At 41.7% G+C, this 19,556-nt stretch overlaps 1 protein-coding gene across 9 annotated transcripts in view; it reads left to right on the top strand.

Annotated features, from left to right (window-relative positions):
- The window catches only part of FRMD4A (FERM domain containing 4A), a 595,439-nt gene that overhangs the window by 451,798 nt on the left and 124,085 nt on the right, over positions 1–19,556 (top strand). For all 9 annotated transcript variants that reach the window (XM_036460347.1, XM_036460307.1, XM_036460315.1 and 6 more), the window contains 3 exons: positions 5,073–5,157; positions 18,004–18,060; positions 18,937–18,959. In XM_036460347.1, the coding sequence (XP_036316240.1) occupies positions 5,073–5,157; positions 18,004–18,060; positions 18,937–18,959 (165 nt within the window). The remainder of the gene's footprint in view (positions 1–5,072; positions 5,158–18,003; positions 18,061–18,936; positions 18,960–19,556) is intronic.

The following is a 19,556-nucleotide window of genomic DNA, read 5'->3' as shown; positions in this document are numbered from 1 at the left end:
TCTGCCTTTTGATAGACACAAGTTTGTGCTTAGAATGCATCCTCCATGTCTGGTTGTTCCTTTAATTGTGTCTTCTCTAGCCAAATGTCTTTGGAGCTCTGGTCATCTTCCCTGTTTGTAGGAAAATAAATGGGGATGAGATTTGTCTCCTCAAATGTAGACTTTCATAAACAATGAACTGAATGGGCAATAGAAGAAAAAAAAAGGAAGAGGAAGCTTTAATTCGGGAGAAAGGATTTTAGAGGCAGTTCATGGTCTGACTGGGTGTCTCCTGACTGATGGAGACACCAATTACTATTTACTGTCACTCACAGCAACATGGGTGTAAAATGAGGCGCTTGCCAACCAGAACTTGCTAGATCCCAACTGGCTGTCCCAGTTAAGATTTCTGTGCCATTGAAATTCTAACCATCAGACATTTGGTCACAGAAACTCAGTCTCACTTACCCTTCTCATTGTGGTTGCTCCTTTCTGCTACAAAAAGCTTCCCAAATCTGACATTTCTCTTCATTACAAAATAAAATCACTGTCCACGTAATTAACACTTGCTGTAAATTCTCAGTGGTTCCCAGTGTGAGGGGTGGATGTGAGAGGGAAGAGGAGTGAGGGGCCAGAGGGGGCACCTGGCAGATGCCATCGGCTGCACAGTGTTTGGTCCATTGCAGTCAGAGGCTCCCATGACTTCAGGGCTTCAGGGCCTCTTGTGTAAGTAACGTGTGCAAACACATGACCTGGCGCATATTGAGTCCTACCTCAGACAGTGTGATAAAACATCCCTGGTTGGGGTCAGGTTTTGTGTGGCATTGCTCATGGAGCCCAAAGACCACTCTTAGCCGGTATTCCTTTACTTCAGAAAGAAGCCCTAAGATCCAGTCCTGCCAAGTCTGCTGAAGAATCTGTTAAAGTGTAGGTTTTGTTATGGTTTGGTGCAGTGAGGCCAATAGATCAGGAGACACAGACACACCAGGCCAGGTGGACAGGGAACTGGGGGCAAGAGCCTCTGCTGTTTCTGGGGGAGGAATGGGTGAGGATTGGCTACTTTGAATAATTTCTGAGGCTCTGGGGCTGAGGGGCTGTCCCAAATTGTTGGTTCCTTGCCCTGGAGGGAATAGGGTGGGTGGGTCTGGCCCTGAGTGAGAGCCCTGGAGGGGAGATGGAGAGGGGTGGGCTCTGGATGGGTTGGTTTGTGTATGAAGGGCTTGCTCCCAGGTGAGTCCTGTACTATCTCGAGGAATAAGCTAATGCTAGGAGGGCAGACCCTGCAGAGTCAGTGAGGCCCCAGATGTGGGTATTAACCCATAGTTAGTACAGAATTAGACTCGTAATTGTCCATTCAGATTTTCTGAATCTAAAGAAAATGCTCATTTTGGGGAGTTTCCCCAGAAACCTGGAATTTTCTTTGTGAACAGAGTGGTAGTTAAAGAAATCAACATCGCCACCTACTGTTGAAAATGTGTACCTTTGACAAGGCTCTCAGAAAAATAAATCAGAACTGGTTTTAAAAAAAGAGAAAGAAAATAAAAAATCTCTACAGTGAACTGAAACCATCACCATTTGCCATTTCCCCAGAAGTTTCTTTTCCGCGGGCGTTGGGCCTCGGGGTGTGCTCTGAGATGTCTGAGGCCTGTTTCTCTCCAGGCATTTTGAGTCACTAGCTCTCTAGCACAGATGGAAAGTTCAGGATGAGTTGAATATCCCCGGTTATAGAATAATAATGTGACAGGCCTGGAACTCACAGGGTTTTTCAGGCTGTTTCTTGGTGATAAAGGTTAACAGGAAACTGCTTTACAGTTTGTGTCAAGAGAAGATGAATTGCTTTCTTCATGTGAGAATATGCTTGTTATTTCCTCTACCTTCCTGCCTCCTGGACAGCCAGACAACACAGAACTCGGTGGAAATGAGTGTTGTCGCAAAAATAAAAATGTAGAATTTGCCTTCTCATTTCAGTTTTCCATTATTAGAGAGTTGAAAATGGAATTTTTATGTCTCCTTAATATACTGGTGAGAGAATTGGGGCTGGAGAAACAGAATGTCTTCATTCCTAAATTCTCAAGAATGAAAGCAAATGCAATAAAGCTATGAGGCATTGCTTTGAAATGAAGTTACTTCAGACCCAACAGGTTTAGACTCACAATTATTATAGAGCTCAGCTCACTGGCTGTTGAACTCAAGAGACCTCTGCTTTGTTTGGCTTTAAGAGTCAAGACGGACAGCAGCTCTCTCTGAACAACTTTCCATGTTAACAGTGAGAGAGGGGCAGGGGCAAGAGCTGGATGTGGAATATAAAATCCCGTAACCTAGAGTTTTGTGACATCTGGGAAGCCATGTGTTTCTTCTCCTTCCTGCATTGCCTTCATTGCCTATTTCACTGTCCAGTGGAACTCCAGCCAGTGGTGAGTGAAATATAGTGGCAACCATACTTTGGTAAAAACGGCTGTTTGAATTTTAACACTTCTAGTTTGGCTCTTGCACCTGATTAAACATGGGGGAGGGGGGAGCTATTTACCTTAGCTTTCAGGTGGAGACTTAGAGGCTAAGGCAATTTTCCTTGCCTGGGACCAGGAGCACAGGAGAGTAATTCCCACTAACTCAGTAACCTTCAGAGATAGAAACTGTAGAAAACCTCTGAGTTCTGCTTCTGTGTTATTGGCTATCGCAAGATAGGGTCACATTCCAATGTCCAGCAGGATGTGACTAGCAACGACCCTGTGGGCTGACCCGTCTTTAGAATGTAGTCTTTAAGATTTAGAATTTAGAACAAAGGAAAATTCCTGTGGTTTGAACCTTTAAAAGGGACTTTCTACCCCTGAAACCGGGCAGTCGTGTGGAGACCACCTGCGTGTGGTGCTCTCGCGTCTGTCCTGGCCAGATATTTCAATAAATTCTTTGCCTGCTTTTTTTTTAATTAGTCATCAGCCTCTGGTGGTCTTATTCTGAACCCAGGATTCGACCTCACAACAGTGAGTGGAAAGTTTCATTCACAGATACATAGTGAACTCAGGTTCATGCCAGGCGCTATGGTGGTGCTGGAGAGGCACTAGGACCAGGAGAGAACAACAGCAGCCTCCTTAGGGAACTTCCCTGAGAACAAAAAATTACAAACCGTGAGGCAGTGCCACAGGCAGAGGGTGTCCTGGGAAAGGAGGCTTCTGTGGGGAAAGAGAGGAATCAGATCAAATGGGTGATGGTCCTAGCCAAGGGCTAGAGTGAGTTAGGGTGTGGGGGATTGTTTGGAGGGCAGTAAGGGGGAATAGCTTGAACAAAGGCAAAAGCAAGTTACATCTGTAATAGCCACACCTGCAAGTCGCCTAGCTGAACTGGCATTCTTCTTCCCCCTCATTCCCTTCTTCCCTCTAGTCCCCTCCTTCCCTCCTCTCCTGTCCCTTTATTGCCCTGGGTTTTCCCCTCCCTTTTTTCCTTTTTCACTTTGCTATTCTAACTACCCCTTTTCAAAAGCCCTTTACAGTGGATGTAGATTTTAATTAAATCAATTTTAACTTATTTTGCTTTGAGATGTAAAATTTGCTACTGATTTGCAAGTCTCCATTATTAGGGAACTGAAAGTTATACAACTGGACAGTTCTTCTGAGACCACCACCACAGATGCTACATGGAGGCATCCACATCCTACGGCACCTGCTCTGGGAGGCAAATGCCTTCGGTCATTCATTGATTCACTTATTCACTTACTTTTGCAGGAGAGGAGGTGTGGGAGAGGTCAACCAGCCTTCTTATTCCCAGGCTTTGCAAGAATGGGGGCTATAAAGTGATTTCCAAACACTATGTAGACTCTTACGTGATGGTAATTGCATTGATATCTGTTGACTGGAAATATCTGCTAATACTTTAAGTAAATTTAAACTTAAATGAATCTGTAATGTATTACAACAGCCTCCTTGCACATTTGAAAAAATGTTAGGACAGATTATTTAGTCAGTCTGTAGACAAAAGATTGCTAACTGGTGGACCATGGACTTGACCTAGCATATGGATATGTTTTGTTTGCCTTACATAATGTTGGTTTATTGTTTTTGCTGTTGTTATTGTTTTAATCTGAATTAGTTTCCTGTACCTAAAAGTAGTATATTTCTTAGATGTAGAACTGCTGTCCAAGTCCTGCTATCTCCTATTTCAATCTAGGAAGGAAGCCCAGAGAGATGATGTTACTTGTCCTAAATCACACTGAGCTGGGACCAGACACTGGCCTCTTGACTTCTTCCCTAGGATCCTTTCCATCATCTTAGCTGTTCTATAGCATTATACCATTCGTTTCTTCTCTTTGCACCTGCAGTCTACTCTTGGTATCCCCAGTTTCTGTGCAACAAGTATCCAGGGCCCCCCAAGAGTTGTCACACCCATTTCTGAGCTTCTCCTCCTCCAACTCTCTGCATTTCAACCATCTCCTTATTCCCCTCTCATCACAGCACCTACTCTCTTAGTGCAGCTGATCCTTATCTAATTAAGATATTTAATAAACTCCAAAGTCAATGTGTAAAGGTGCACTTAATATAAACTTCAATAATTTCAGCATGTTTCAACCTGAAAAAAAATCCATGAGCTCCATGTAGATAAAAATTCAATTCTCATGTGGCTTAATATGTATTAATATTACAGCATTACACATATCACAGTCCTCTGCATGTGCAGAAATCAGACCACACTTCACCACCTTTGGGAAGACCGGTCATAACCATTTCTCAGAGAAATATTGCCCCTAAGCAGAAGAAACTATCTTTTGAAAATCCAGCTCAACAATGATTAGGGAAAAAATGTACTATATTGAAAACAAATGTGTTTTTTTTTTTAATGTAAAGCAGGGAAGGAAAAAGAAAGTAGATGGTCGAGTGTAAGAAGTTGATAACAGGCCTATGGTAGTTCTTTGCCACAATAAGGGTATCAGGCATGATGGTCCTAGAAATGGAATCATATGAAAACAACCAATCACTCTTTTTTCTTGTGTTCATTTAGGAGTGAGAGCACTAGTCCTCATGTGAAATCCTGTAGCTCCGAGAACGGTATATTATGTGCGTGGTCGGTACTTCTGTGATTCATCTGCGGTTTTTCTCTTCCAGGTTCTACATAGAGAGCATTTCATATCTAAAAGATAATGCCACCATTGAGCTCTTCTTTCTGAATGCTAAGTCCTGTATCTACAAGGTAAGAGTTTCCCATTGGAATCTGAAAGTATCTTTTGAAGCTGGAAAGCCCAAGTTGTCTCTCATGTGATCTTAAGGCTTAGTAGGAGTAACTTATAAATTAATTACTATAAATAAATGACAACTTTATGAAACTAGAGCTGCCAGTTTAGTAGTGTGACTCTTGATCCCAGCACTGTGGTTTTGGCCCTTGAGGTGCTCTTTAACCTGATCTTAGGGGCCTCCTTAACCTAGCAACTGGCACAAAAAGGAAACCTAGATAAATATGACTAATACTCTCATCATCTTAGGTCTCACTAGTATGAATGAACTTATAACCAAATGCATTTTTAGATTTTCTAGCAGCATCTCTCAAAGAGATGCTATTGGACTTAGGGTGCTAAAATACACATAAAATTTTTAATTGTGCTAAAATACACATAAAATTCACTATCATAACCATTGATACATGTACAGTTCGCTGGAATGGAGTGAATTTATATTATTTCCACTATCTTCAGAATTCTTTTCATCTTATAAAACTGAAACTCTTAACTGTACCCATTAAACATTTAATTCATTCCTCCTCTCTCTAGACCAGTGGTTCTCAACCTTTCTAATGCCAAGACCCTTTAATACAGTTCCTCATGTTGTGGTGACCCCCAACCATAAAATTATTTTTGTTGCTACTTCATAACTGTAATTTTGCTACTGTTAATGAATTGTAATGTAAATATCTGTGTTTTCCGATGGTCTTAGGCCCTACAGCAGCAGTTCTCAACCTGTGAATCTCTACCTATGACCCTGGCATAGTGACGTTGAGAACCGCTGCTGTAGAGCCTAAGACCATTAGAAAACAAAGATATTTACATTACGATTCATAACAATAGCAAAATTATAGTTATGAAGTAGCAACAAAAATAATTTTATGGTTGGGGTTTACCACAACATGAGGAACTGTATTAAAGGGTCATGGCATTAGAAAGGTTGAGAACCACTGCTCCAGACCTTAGTAAATACCTTTCTACCTTCTGTCTCTATGAATTTCACTGCTATAGGTACCTCATATAAATGGAATCAAACAGTACAGGGTGGGGCAAAAGCAGATTTACAGTTTTTTGTGTGGAAAATAATACATTAATTTAACAAATAATAATACGAAAATAAACTCCGTATTTCATGTACTCACAATTATATACCTACTTTTGCCCTGCCCTATATTTGTTATTGTGTGACTGGCTTATTTCACTTAATATAATATCCTCAAGATTAATCCATATTGCAACATGTGTAAAAATGTCCTTGCTTTTTAAGGCTGAATAATATTTATTTATAAACCACGGCCTGTTTATCCATTCCTTCATCAATGGATACTTGGGTCAATTTCACCTTTTGCTATTGTAAATAATGCTACTATGAACATGGGTTTATAAGTATCTGTACAAGCCCCTGCTTTCAGTCGTCTTGGGTGTATACCCAGAAGTGGTATTGTGGATAATGTTTAATTCTATATTTAACCTGAGAAGCTGCCATACTGATTTCCATAGCAACTGCACCAATTTATATTCCCACCAACATTGGATAAAGTTCCCAATTCCTCCGCATCTTTACCAACACTTATCTTCTGTGTTGTTGTTTTTTTTAAATAATAGCCATCCTGATGGTGTGAGGTCTTAACTTACTGTGATTTTGATTTGCATTTCCCTAATAGTAAGATAGAACATCTTTCTATATGCTCAGTGGCCATTTGTACATCTTCTTTAGAGGAATGTCTATTAAAGAACAGTTCTTAATTGGGTGGGACAGTACTTTGATCTACACCCAGTTCCCCCATATGCTAATCATGTTTCCTTTCATTGGTGAACCCACATGCCCACATGCATTTACAGCACAAACCCCTTTGCTTCTTTTGGAGAGGTGCTTGCAGAGCACCCGCTGGGTTGAGAACCACCACTAGGAGAACATTTTAAAAGTAAACAGCCACTCTGCTGCCCCCAGCATGCACCCTATGTCTCACTGCTGCATCCCTCAGCACACGCGCCACGTGTGCTTGTTAGCAACATAAAGACAGGTGATACCCGCTTGAGTCTTATAGTGGCAGGCTGGATGCTGAGTGCCTTCCGGAAGCTGTGTGGCTGAATCTTCACAGCACCTTGAGGGGAATACTACTTTTTTTCTCTTTTTCCCTGTGAAGAAGATGAGACACAGGGAGGTTACAAGATTCGCCTGAGGTCACACATCTACTGAATAGCAGTCTTACTGGGGTTGAGCTCAGTCACCTGTGCCCTGGAGGGCATACTCTCCTCCCTGTGGAAGATGCCCCGGCATCCAGAGAACTTCAAAGCCAAGTACACGTATTATAAAATGGTAGGTGGTTATATTCAAAGGAGTCTGAGGAGATTCCCACTGCCTATATTTTCACATTTTGACTAAACCCAGTTTTGGGGAATTTCAACAACCCATAACCATTCACACACACATTCACATTCACACACACACACACACACACACACACACGCACACACACACACACACGCACACACACAGTTGAAATGGTATATCAGCCATCACTTTTCCTTCTGGAAGTACTTCAGCACTTTCATTGCACAGAATAGTTTTACCAAATGCAAATATTTAAACTAATATTTTTAGTGATCAAATTCAGTTTTGTGAGAGGATCGAACTTGGTGATAGCTACTGAGCCAGGGCTTATGGCTGGGCTCAAATCCAATGGCTCAAGACTAAAGCATTTTGAGTTTTTGCTGAATGGAGGGAAAAGTTCCTAAATTTAGTTACCGGAACATGCAGGTTCCTTCCTTTTTCCAAGCCTTTCTTTTCTCATTATTACGTGGAAATCATAATACCAGATTTACATGCCTTAACAGATTGTACAATAAGAGTAACTGCTGCTTTTTGTTTCATAAATGTAAGCACACTTTGAAATGGTCAGAAATAAAAAGTGAGCACTGTCCACTAGATGGCAGACGTGGGCAGTAAATGTTGGGGAAGTCACTGACCTGATGAAACCACACTCAACCCAGGCAAGTACAGTTACCCCAAACCAATGCTTGTTCAGGCAGCTGGGTGAAGGGAGAAAAAGTTTCCCTCTTGGGGTTGTTCAGTTCAGTCTAGTCACAAATGCTGAGCTGGAGCTGAAGCCTACAGTGCTACTAGGGCTCTGGGATTCATGGGAAATAAAAATAGAATAAATCCTTCCAAGGAAATACCAAGTTCCCAAGTGAAGGTGATGATGCATTCATTTATGATCACCTTGCCCACAGCAGCAGTCTGCCTACTGACATGGGGACGAATCTCAATTCAGAACCCAGCTGCCTTCTCTCTCTAGAGCTATCCTACAGCTCAGCCATGCCAATGACCCACGGATGGCTGTTCTGCAGTTTCTATAGGACACCAAACAGCATCAGGGATGACCTGTTTCTCTCCCTGTCATCAAAAATAATCTGCCTAAGTCAACACTTAGAGTTTATTTTTACAATGTTCAATATATTACCTTATTTGAGCCTCATGAGTGAGGTTGAGCAGGACACATTAACTTTCAAGAGGAAGGAAACTGATGTGAGGGAGGTTACGGGACTTACTCAGAGACAAAGGGCCTGGTGTGACCTATTGTGCACAGCTGTAAAATGTAAAGGCCTTGGGAGTTTCAGTAGTTTTAGCAGCACAGTGATTGTGATTAGGAGTTTAGGTTTGGTGTCTGACAGATGTGGGTTCCCTTTCCAGCTCTGCCTCTTGGTAAATGCAAAAAGTGTGGACATCTTCTGTGGTATCTCCAAGTTTAATTTTCCACTTTGGTTTGCAAGGGTATTAAAAGACCCTACCCACAACCTTCTTGAGAAAATCAGGCGAGATAAAGCATGATTGTGGATAGCACCCGCCAGGCACTCTGCTAGCTCCTGTTGAGATAGAAGTGCTCACTGGGGTTCAGGCCGAGGAGGTATTTATCTTGGCTGTGATCTTTGAGTCACTCACGCTGCCCTGGAGCCAGAAGGTGATGCCAGACATAACCTGTAGGTGATGCTGATACCACAGGCTTCATTTGACACAGCACATATTTAATACCAGCTCCCTTTCTGTTTCTTAGGGAATGAGTCCTATACATGCTGGAATCCAAGTCGTTCCATTAAAATAAGCTGTTTAGAACCAAGATGGCTGCGTAGGTAAACTCCCACAACTACATCAAAATTACAACTAAAATGCAGATAACCACCATCCAGAACCATCAGAAGTGCAGGGCCTGCAACTAGAGAAGTAAAAAAGAAACTACATAGAGACTGATAGGAGGGGCAGAAGGGCGGAGCAGACTGGTTCAACATATGGCATTATTATAATTGGGAAGGATTTAGTGCTGTAGGATTCCAGCCCCAGCCCCTAGCCCAGAGTTCCATAGCTTGGAAGAGAAGTCCCAATAACTTTGGGCTGTAAAAACCTGGGGGGATTGGGACTGAGTTATACAGAGGTCGCTGGAGACCCAGGGAGCTCCTCTTAAAGGGCTGGGCTGATGACAGGACACTCACATCGCTCACTCATAGAGTCACCTATGACACAGTTTAAAAACCAAATGGTTCTAAGAGGCTTTTTATGGGAAAGAGCTCCACTCCTGGTCCTACCACTTTCAACCATTTTAGCTGTTTCTTCTGGTATTTGCCTCTCTATTTCTAAATAATTGATACAGGGTGTTATTCCTTGATTTATCCATTTTAGATTTATTGAGTTCCTGTTAAGATAGGTGAGGATTAAGGTCTCCTGAAGAACCATCTACACTCTGCCTTTCCCATTTTCCCCGTGTGCTGATAGCGCAGTCCTGGGAGAAAGCACAGTTGTCAGCATGACATTATTATGACTAATCCAAGCAGCATCCTATGTTTGTGATTCTTTTTTTAGATAACCAGATGTTTTACCTAAAGGTGATAATTGCCTTGCTGTTACTTGTTTCGTGTCTATGTTCCCATCATTGCTTCCCCAAAAGCTCCCACAGATTCCTAAATGCATACCAATATTAATTTCCAAATGTATCAAGTAATTCACCAGCTCCCTTTGGTTTGGTTTTGGTTGTTTCTGCTTTTTTGTTTGTTTATTTGTTTGTTTGTTTGTTTGTTTGTTTTCTTTCTTGGGCCCTCCCTTTTGGAGCCCTCTATCCTCTTACTCCAGTCTGGATGTGGCATCGTTCACAGACCTCATGAAAGACATCTGTTCCCCATCCCATCTCAGCTGTGGGGTGGGTTGTTTACTGAATCCTGAGTCTTCCTGTGTTTTCTTTTATACCATAATTTCACTGGACAACCTCCTCCAGAAATCCAGAGAAAATGCCTATGGCAAGGAAAATGTTCGGGTGCTTGCAAATCTGAAAAAGTCTTCTACATTCATATCTAATCAGTAGTTTGACTGTATGTAAATACATACAGGATAAGGATTTCTCTCAGGGTATCACAGTGTTGGTTCAGAGTCACCTTTTTGATACCTCATCTCTCCTATTTTTCATCTCTGTCTTTTTATTCTATCTTCTAGGAGATTTCATAAATATTATCTTTAATCTTCTCTAGACTTTAAACTTTGCTATCATGTTTTTAATTTCTAAGACTTCTTTCATTTTATCTGTTTTTTTAATGATGTATATTGTTCTATTCTTATCTTTGAATCTAATATCCTCTTATTGTTCTGATAATATTATCATGGGTGTTCTGTCTAGTTTTTCTGTTTGTTTGTTTTGCTCTTTGTTTATCATGGTTTGTGTCTCTCATTAGGAGACTTTGACTTTCTTGATAATCTGTTGACCCTGGTCTCTTTGTGGACATTTATGAGAGAGCCACTTAAAAGCTAACTGATGCTCCCAGGGCCCAGGAGTGTGGTCCCCCCTGGTGGGTGTCCCTGTTGAGGGATCCATTGGCAAGCTGGTTCTTTCAGTGTGAACCCCTGGTATTGGTGTCCTTTCTTTGTGGCTCTTCATTCTGTCCAGAGGAGACCCCCACCTCCTTTTTGCCAGGGAAGGCAATGGCCTCTATTCAGGGTATAGATGCCCTTTTAATCCTTGATTTTCAGTACACCTCATTCCAGCTTCCTGTTCATCTCCAGGGAATATTAACCTTGGGTTTCTTCAACAGCAAATAAGTGATAAATGGGTTTTTGTTTTGTCTTTTTCCCCAAACTACAATACCTTCCTACCTTCCACTCTTTCTTCACCAGGAGGAATTAGACTCATGCCCAAAGTGGGTTTTCTCTCACTTTCCCTGCTTTCCAGCCCCCTTATTTCCTACAAAAGGAGCAGGAAAGTACAGTGCTAACCCATCTAAGTGGCAGAAAAATAGACTCCGGTAATGAGAAAGCAGGGCTGTAATTGTCTGTCTGAGTGAAGCAAGAGGGTGTACAGAATGGGGCTACCAACGCCCACTCGCTCCAACAGCACTTCTGATGTTTTAACTCAGCTAAGGTGACATGTGGGTGATGGGAAGGAAATTTATGATCATAGGATGGGAAGATTAATTTAGAAATCTGTCTGGTTCCATGGTAAACTCCCCTGGGAATTGTGCCTGGGGATGTTATGTGCTCCCTGGGAAGTGACACGAAAAAGCAGAGCTCTCCTGCCAAGTCTTCCATCGGGTTCTCTCCCTCTTGGATATCAAAAGGAGAAGCCCATCAATTAGGCTCCCTGGAGACAGTGGACATGTCACACTACACAGGCGTGATTGGGTGGACATGGATTCTCACTACAGCTCTGTCCCCACCTTCAGGCTGCAGGATCAAATCCTGCCTGCTCTGAGTTCTTCGCTGATAAAGTGAAATTGATGTCAAAAGTTAATCACCATAATAATTTGCAGTAGCCTTGCAAATAATTAGTGCTAGGACATAAAATGTCAGTATCTGTTTAATTTTTTTTAAAGGATTCACATAAATATATTGATAGAAGTTGAAGTTATAAGGGAAATCTGAGATCCAGCCCCAAACACTTTTCACAGAGAGACAAGAAAATTGGCTCCCACACTAAAAGGTCTTCTATTTCCATTCAATTCCTTGCAAGAGTAATTTGATACTTATGTGATTTCCTTAAAGTGAAGTGAGTGACTGGTGAAATAACTTACTGTGTAATTATGAATTTTATGTTCCAAGCTGTTTGACCCTGCCCAGACTTCCAGGGATCAACTGTTTACTCTGTGACTGATTTGTTAAATTTAAATTATGCTTTACCTCAACCCTTATCCAACAATGTTGCCAAGGACCCATGGTCACCATCTGGAGAGAATGGAAATGTGCCTGTTTGGGTTGGAGGAAAAGTTGGCAGGAGCATTTTTCTGAAATTTTATGATCACCTCCCATGACTGGTCACTGTACTAGTCACATAGTCAATGCTCAGTAAATTGTTTTTGATTGATTACTTTATAACCCCAGAGAGCAAGGATTCACATATTTCCTGGGAAATTATCAAGTTTAGTGCCTACCTGTGCCCACTGAGAGCAAGCAGATCATGTCGGAAAAGAAAAGGCTTAAAAATTCCCAAGTTAGGTGTCTGGGAGGGTGGGAGGTGTCTTGTCCAACATTCTTTTCCAAGATTTTCACATTGGTCTGGGAGCTTCACATATTACTGCAGCTTAAATATTTAGCCTTGGGCAATGCTTGCCACTTAGTCTAAATACCTTCTAAATACTCTTGACAAGATTGAAATAAGTGGTCTTTATCTAAGATCTTCAAAGGGCTTTGCTAATGAACAGATGACATCATATCCTCTGAAGGTGGGAGAAACGCAGCCCAGAATCAAGTCCCACAGGACAAAGGAACCAACATAAAGATTAGTCTCAGACTTATAGTATCCTAATCCTTATCTCTTATATGATTATTGCAGGAATAGTGTGTGCTCATATCACAGAGAGAGGAAGAGAAGGCCCTTCATTTTCAACTGTAGAAACAAACTCATGTGGACTCATTATTTTGGCTGCCCATGACCTCTAAAAGGTTCCTCAGGGTCATGAAATGGTCTGTGTGCAATGGACAGCAGGAGCCATCCTTGAGCCACAAAATGAGATTGGGGGCCCAGCATGAATGGCATGTACCCCAGTGGATTATTAGACAAACATGAAGTGACTTGACTGATGAAAAACTGGCAAAGGGCTTAGAAAGAGGAATTGTGCAAGATCACATCAGTCTTATCATGCATCACAGCTCCTGTTTGCCTCGGGCGAGTTCTTGTAGTCATTATGAGTTGTGCAAGAAGGCGGGGCAGTTACACAGCCACAAAAAGGCAAAATGTAGGCATCAGAACCCACTTGGATGATACATACACACACACACACACACACACGCACAATACTGCCCACCTCTTTAAAAAATACATAGCTCACTGAAGATTTCTATATATACCAAAAGTTCTGGAGAGCAGAGGCAAAACTGTGGAGTTCAGATTATCTATAAACACCAGTGACTGAAAATAAATAATACAGACATGATATTTGCAGTGGGTCTTAGAGTTTCCAACTCACATATACATTTATGCCTCATCAAACTCAGTAAAATAATTGAAAAAGAAATCATTATTCCCGTTCGACTGAGGAAGAAGGTGAAACTCAAGGCCATTGATTTATTCACTGTCCCAAATCTGTTTGGGGGTTAGAACTATGACCTGGAATGTTCAGGAGAGCATAGAAATTATCTTAAGGAGGACAGAAAGAAACGATAATCTTCAGATGTTTTATGGGTGAGAAGAAAGGTGGTCACAGTTGGTAGGATTCATTCAGAAAACCATTGGGCCAGCCCTGTAAGTCATTCTGAATGGCCTTTGCAAAGGTCGTCCTCACTGGAAGCTTCTCGACTTACCTTGTGGTTGTCAGTCTTATTTTGTTATAATTATCTCATTAATCTTACGTGAAAGTTGAAATTTCTATCCTTCCTGACCATGGAGGGATGCTTCTCATTAAGATTCTTGGTTGCGTGGAAAGACCGTCACCACATTCCTTGGTGCCAGGGGAGGATGATGAGATCCTCAGCTTTCAGGACTTTTGGAGACACTCCATAACACCTGCCACTTAGGGTTCTCAGGGGGCTATTTGTTTGGAACACTTGGAGACCCCAAGGTGGAAATCTTTCTAAGAATTGTTAGGCATTATGCTGCTGACAAATGACCTCAGGCCTCTTTCTTCCAATTGCCTAATCACCTGGGATAAAGCCATGCTGACTGGGAGGAAGGGAAGCCATGCCCAGCCTATTCTGAACACATGCACACACCTGCAGATAGTCACTCTTTGACCTTCCCTGCCATCTTTCAAAAGATTAAAGAAAGGAGCACACATTATTCAGTAGTACGTGAAACAGACACCCCCAAATGCACACCAAATGGCCTCAATAACTACCAGACATCACTACCCACACTACTTCTCTTACCAGAAAGGAGCAGGATTAAATGTCACATGGCCACCAGAACACCATAGATTCCCAGGCAAGATTACAGCTCAGCAAGCCCTGCTGACACCCATCCTCAGGCGGTTCGGAGAGCATTGCGGAGCTGGGTGGTGCCAGGTGATAAATGCCTATAGCTCTCCCCTGACGTGTCTTCTCCTGGTCCCCCTCCTTCTTTCTCATTTTGTTCCCAGTCAAGAAAAAAACCAGCATCCAGGAAAGTATGGAGGTTCTTCACACACTCTTTCTGCTCCCATTCATTTTATTTTTCTCTGCTTAAGCAGAAACACATGGAAGAAGCCATCTCTGGTTGCCCAGAGAAGTCAGATGGGAAGAAGATCGAGTCATCTCTTCCATGTTATATAGTTATATCTAAGAGAAGGATCCCTGGAAACTTGTATTCACTCTTCTCCATGGGGAAGTCAGCTTCCAGGTTTTGAAATCCAATGGGAAATGTGTGATATATGGGCAGAAAATATAGAGCAAGAATGTCAAACTCGTAGCCAGCAAGCCGCATGCCTGGTTTATTAATGGTTGAGTTTGACATGCTTGGTCTAGAGCTCTGCTATCACAGTGGAATTTTAAAGATAAAATCAAGTGGCGGGGCTGGGTATAAAAAGGGAAAAGTTTTATTACAGTAGACATGAGAGACTGCAAGATAGAGAAGTGTTTTCTTCACAATTAGGAACATGTCCTCCCACCGTTCCCAGACCACTTCTTACACACATCATGTAGATCTCTATCCTGACTTCTCCAAGCATACACTAGCTGATTCTTGAAAGCAATCAAAATTAAGTAGAAATGATAAGTAGAAATGATAAGTCATAATGCAGCTCTCTTTTCCATCAGGTTTTGCAAATGTGTGGGATGTTTGGGCACTCCCTTTGTTAATCTTTTTCCTCTTCCTGGGCATGTTCTGATTATTCCCTGTGTTTCCTGTCTTCTTTGGAAGATGGTTAAGGTCAGAGAAGGTGAAGACTCACCCACTTAGATTTACTAGTTCGCACTTACCCTGAGGACAAATATGATGAGAAAGGACTTGGATAAATCAGGTCAGATATTTAATTGTGCATTTTCAGTAGCTTTACTCTGAATAATAGTACATTACAGTTAATGTTCACCAACAGATTAGTATCCAGCAGTCTCTCTGGGAACTGCACAATAGACTGAGTAAAATCAAATCAAATAAAAAAGACCTATCTTACCCACCCTGCTTCTCCCCACAGTGGAGCATTCTCATTTAGTAAATGAGTCAAATAATGAACTTAAAGCTGTGTTCTTGGTTTTGAGTTACACGTTAGTTAAGCCTCACTCTTGGGTGTTAAATATTAGCCCACCATTGGCCCCTGGCTGTAGTGTAGGTGTAAATATTTGACAGAAAAGTACACATCACAATACATGAACAGGTACACATGAGTGACTTTGGAAAGCTAGTTGGTGGGAATGGAAATGAACATCGAGTAGAAATCGTCCACTGTGGAGACCCTGGACAGTGTTTCTGTTAAATCATTTGTATGCTGTCAGATGATTTCCATTCTCATGGTACCTGGTAATCCCAGAAATTCGATTCCAGGCATTCCTCCACATCTCAGCACTGACAGTCTGTGTCAGTGACAGCAGCCTTAAAGCTCCTTCAGCCGACTATGCGTTTAGAATTATTGTTCCCTCTCTTCCATCTGGTCTTGTTAGTTTCCTTAGCCCACACTTTTAAGGCATTCAGTAGCAAACATTGCTATTCATCTTTGAGATTCCTAAGCCTGAAAGAGGCAGAACCATATGTCCTTCCTGCAAAAAATACAGGTTTGCTTTAGTGCATTGTTTTGCACAAGGGCCCATTCTGGACCACACACACAAAATAATTAGAAACCTCCACGAATCAGAGTTTAGTTTATAATTCAAATGAAAATGACTCTTATTTTAGCTACCACTAATGATAGATGTGGTTCTGAAAATATGTTGGCTAAGACAGTGTCCTAGTTGGTTTGGGGGATGCACACCCTCAGGAAGGTGGCACACTGGACAGGAAGTTTGGGGTTGTCTCCAGCCCCATCACTGCCACTAAGGCCTCCTGACTTTGGGCAAGTCCCTTACAGTTTTGAACTTCTGTTCTCAGCGTAATCAGGAGCTGAGCTAGCTGTGTCTGAGTCTGTCCTCACTCTTAACTTTCTGTGCTCCAGTCACTGCAGGATCTAGAGATGTTAGAAAGATAACAGTAATCTGACAACAGAAGCACCACGTTGATTACTTTTCCTATTATTCTTCCATGCTGATGGACTCCAGTTTTCCCTTCATCATTAAGATCTGAACTACAAGCTGTCTCCCTAAAATGTATACACACTTTAACAGCTCATAACTCAATTTTGAAAATAAAATGTATTTTAATAAACACTGCCTTTATAGTTATTCACAGTATATGTATACATTTTTTTTGCGGGGGGGGGTGCACCCTATATATTATAATACAGAGTTGTGTGCTTTAATTTGTTAAGAAGGTAGGTGTCATGTTAGATATTTATACTTCACACACAAAAAAGAAAAGAAAAAGAAAAACACACACACATTCAAAGGGACTCAAGGATTGGACAAAAGTAATCAACGTGGTGCTTCTGTTGTCTGAATGTGGATGTGATAGATATGCTTATTACTTTGACAGGTGTATGCATTTGTCAAAATTTATCTAGTTATAGATATTCAACACATACAGCTTGTTGTATGTATCAATTATACCTCGGTAAAGCTGTTCAGAAAGGAGATATGAACTATATACATATTGAAAAATATATATTACATAGAAGAAAAAATATATATCAAGTTTTTCCCCAAAAAGTTTTATGTCCTTTTAAGACCATGTCCGTAGATCATGATTAAACATTTGGGGGAAGGACGAGTAGGCCAGAGCATTTTACACTGGACCTTTGGAAAGAGCTGACCCATAGAACTGGCTGCAGTGCAGCCCACAACGGCCTCACACTCCTGAGTGCAGGAGATAAGTGTGGTGACCGAGGAACTGGAGTCTTAATTTTTATTTTAATTTAAAGAGTCACAATCCCATTATAAAGTTTCCTTCAATAAAGTCTTACTGCTGGTTCTGAAGTAGAGTTTATAAAGAAAACGCAGTTCAGTATCAAGCAGCCTTACTCCATTGACTAATCGGATGAACAGATTTGTAACAAGCTGGGGACTGACCCTCTCCTTAATTTCTCCTGAAGGTTTAAAGATGACACCTTAGAGATGGCTGTGCAGGCCCAGCACCACTGGGTCCATTCTGGCCAAGAGCCTTACAAAGGATGTCGGGAGCTCTTGGGGCAAAGTAATTCAGAGGCGTTGTCTTAGGACCCAAAGATGCTCATGCGTGTTTGAGATTCTGGGGAGCCCCTCAGGACAAGCTCCCTTTAGGGAGATGGCAACTTCTTTAGGGAGAAGTTACTGTCTGAGTAACACACCTTCCTTGTCATTTGTTTCTTTGCAGGAGCTGATTGATGTGGACAGCGAGGTGGTGTTTGAATTAGCCTCCTACATTTTACAGGTAGGTAGCTCTCCCTGCCTGACCACACCCAGGAGAGGCTAGTGCCCAGCCAGCTGCCATCCCACAGCTCGGGGCCCCCAGTAGCTTAGCCACAGAGGAAAAAGAATTATTCGGGACACTAATAATTAAATAAGTAAATACGAGCTCTGGTATTTCAAAATGTTAAGACAGCATCTGTACAAAAGAAAATCACGTGTATAACCTGAGCCTGGGGGAAGCAGATCATTCTGTGTCTCCATTTCCTTCAGCTTTCTCCTTCTCCCCTACTCTGGAGAAAGCCAAGTAAACAGCAAAAATTACTTGCCAGGACAGTCATTTCTCGAGCTCTCTAGAAAGACAAGGAAAAGACCTTTCCTTTATGCAAAAAAAGAGCTACACCAAATATGAGCAACATTGGTGATATTAGCAACACTGCAGGATGAATAGGAATTATGTCATCAGCTTATCCCTTCAACAAAGATTTATTGAAAAACTACTTTGTTCAAGGCATTCTAGATTCATAAAGGTCCCACGGTCCCTCCCAGCCTCCACGTCTTTAGACCATAGCCACACTCCAAGGCAGAACCACGAGACACAGACAGTGCTGCCCAGATACCCACTGATTGAAACTCTTTAAAGTAGAAAAAACAAGAGCAGGGCCCAGAGGTGGAAACTTGCAGTTTGTCATTATTAATCATGATCTTTGTATATAACTTTCTGAAGTTTAGTTTAGGTCCTTATATTTCAGTGGCAAATGCATGTACCCCTTCTTAATTATGTTTCTGTAGCAGATGGGACCATGGCAGCATAGGAGTGGCCGTGACCATAGGATGCATTTTATAGTGTTTAACACAGAATTGGGATGTTTCACAGATGTTGAATTTTTTTCTTCCACAGGAGGCGAAGGGAGATTTTTCTAGGTAAGTTTACAAAAGTTTTTTTTTTGCTTAAAAATGTATTCCGTTGCTTCTCTATTAAACAAATGTATTCTGCTCTAGCCGGTTTGGCTCCGTGAATAGAGGGTTGGCCTGTGGACTGAAGGGTCCCAGGTTTGATTCTGGTCAAGGCTACGTATTTCAATTGCAGGCTCCTCCCCAGCCCATGCCCTGGTCAGGGCTCATGCAGGAGTCAATTAATCGATGTGTTTCTCTCACATTGATATTTCTTTCTGACTTTCCCCCTCTCTAAAAAATCAATGGAAAAATATACTCAGGTGAGGATTAAAAAAAAAATTTTAAAGAAAGTATTCTGCTTTTTGTAGGAGAACACAAAAGGCAGAATACTGTAATAATAAAAAATTATGATGAGATCCAGCTCTCAACTTGTCTTTTTTTAATTTTAATAAATCTTTATTGTTCAGATTATTACAATTGTTCCTCTTTTTTTCCCCCATAGCTCCCCTCCACCCGGTTCCCATCCCACCCTCTGTCCTTACCTCCCCCCCCCACCACCACCACCACTGTTCTCATCCATAGGTGTATAATTTTTGTCCATTCTTTTCCTGCAACCACCACACC

The sequence above is a fragment of the Pipistrellus kuhlii genome, unplaced genomic scaffold (genome assembly GCF_014108245.1).
Source record: "Pipistrellus kuhlii isolate mPipKuh1 unplaced genomic scaffold, mPipKuh1.p scaffold_m20_p_1, whole genome shotgun sequence".
Classification (NCBI taxonomy): domain Eukaryota; kingdom Metazoa; phylum Chordata; class Mammalia; order Chiroptera; family Vespertilionidae; genus Pipistrellus; species Pipistrellus kuhlii.
This window is presented reverse-complemented; position numbering and strand designations above follow the sequence as displayed.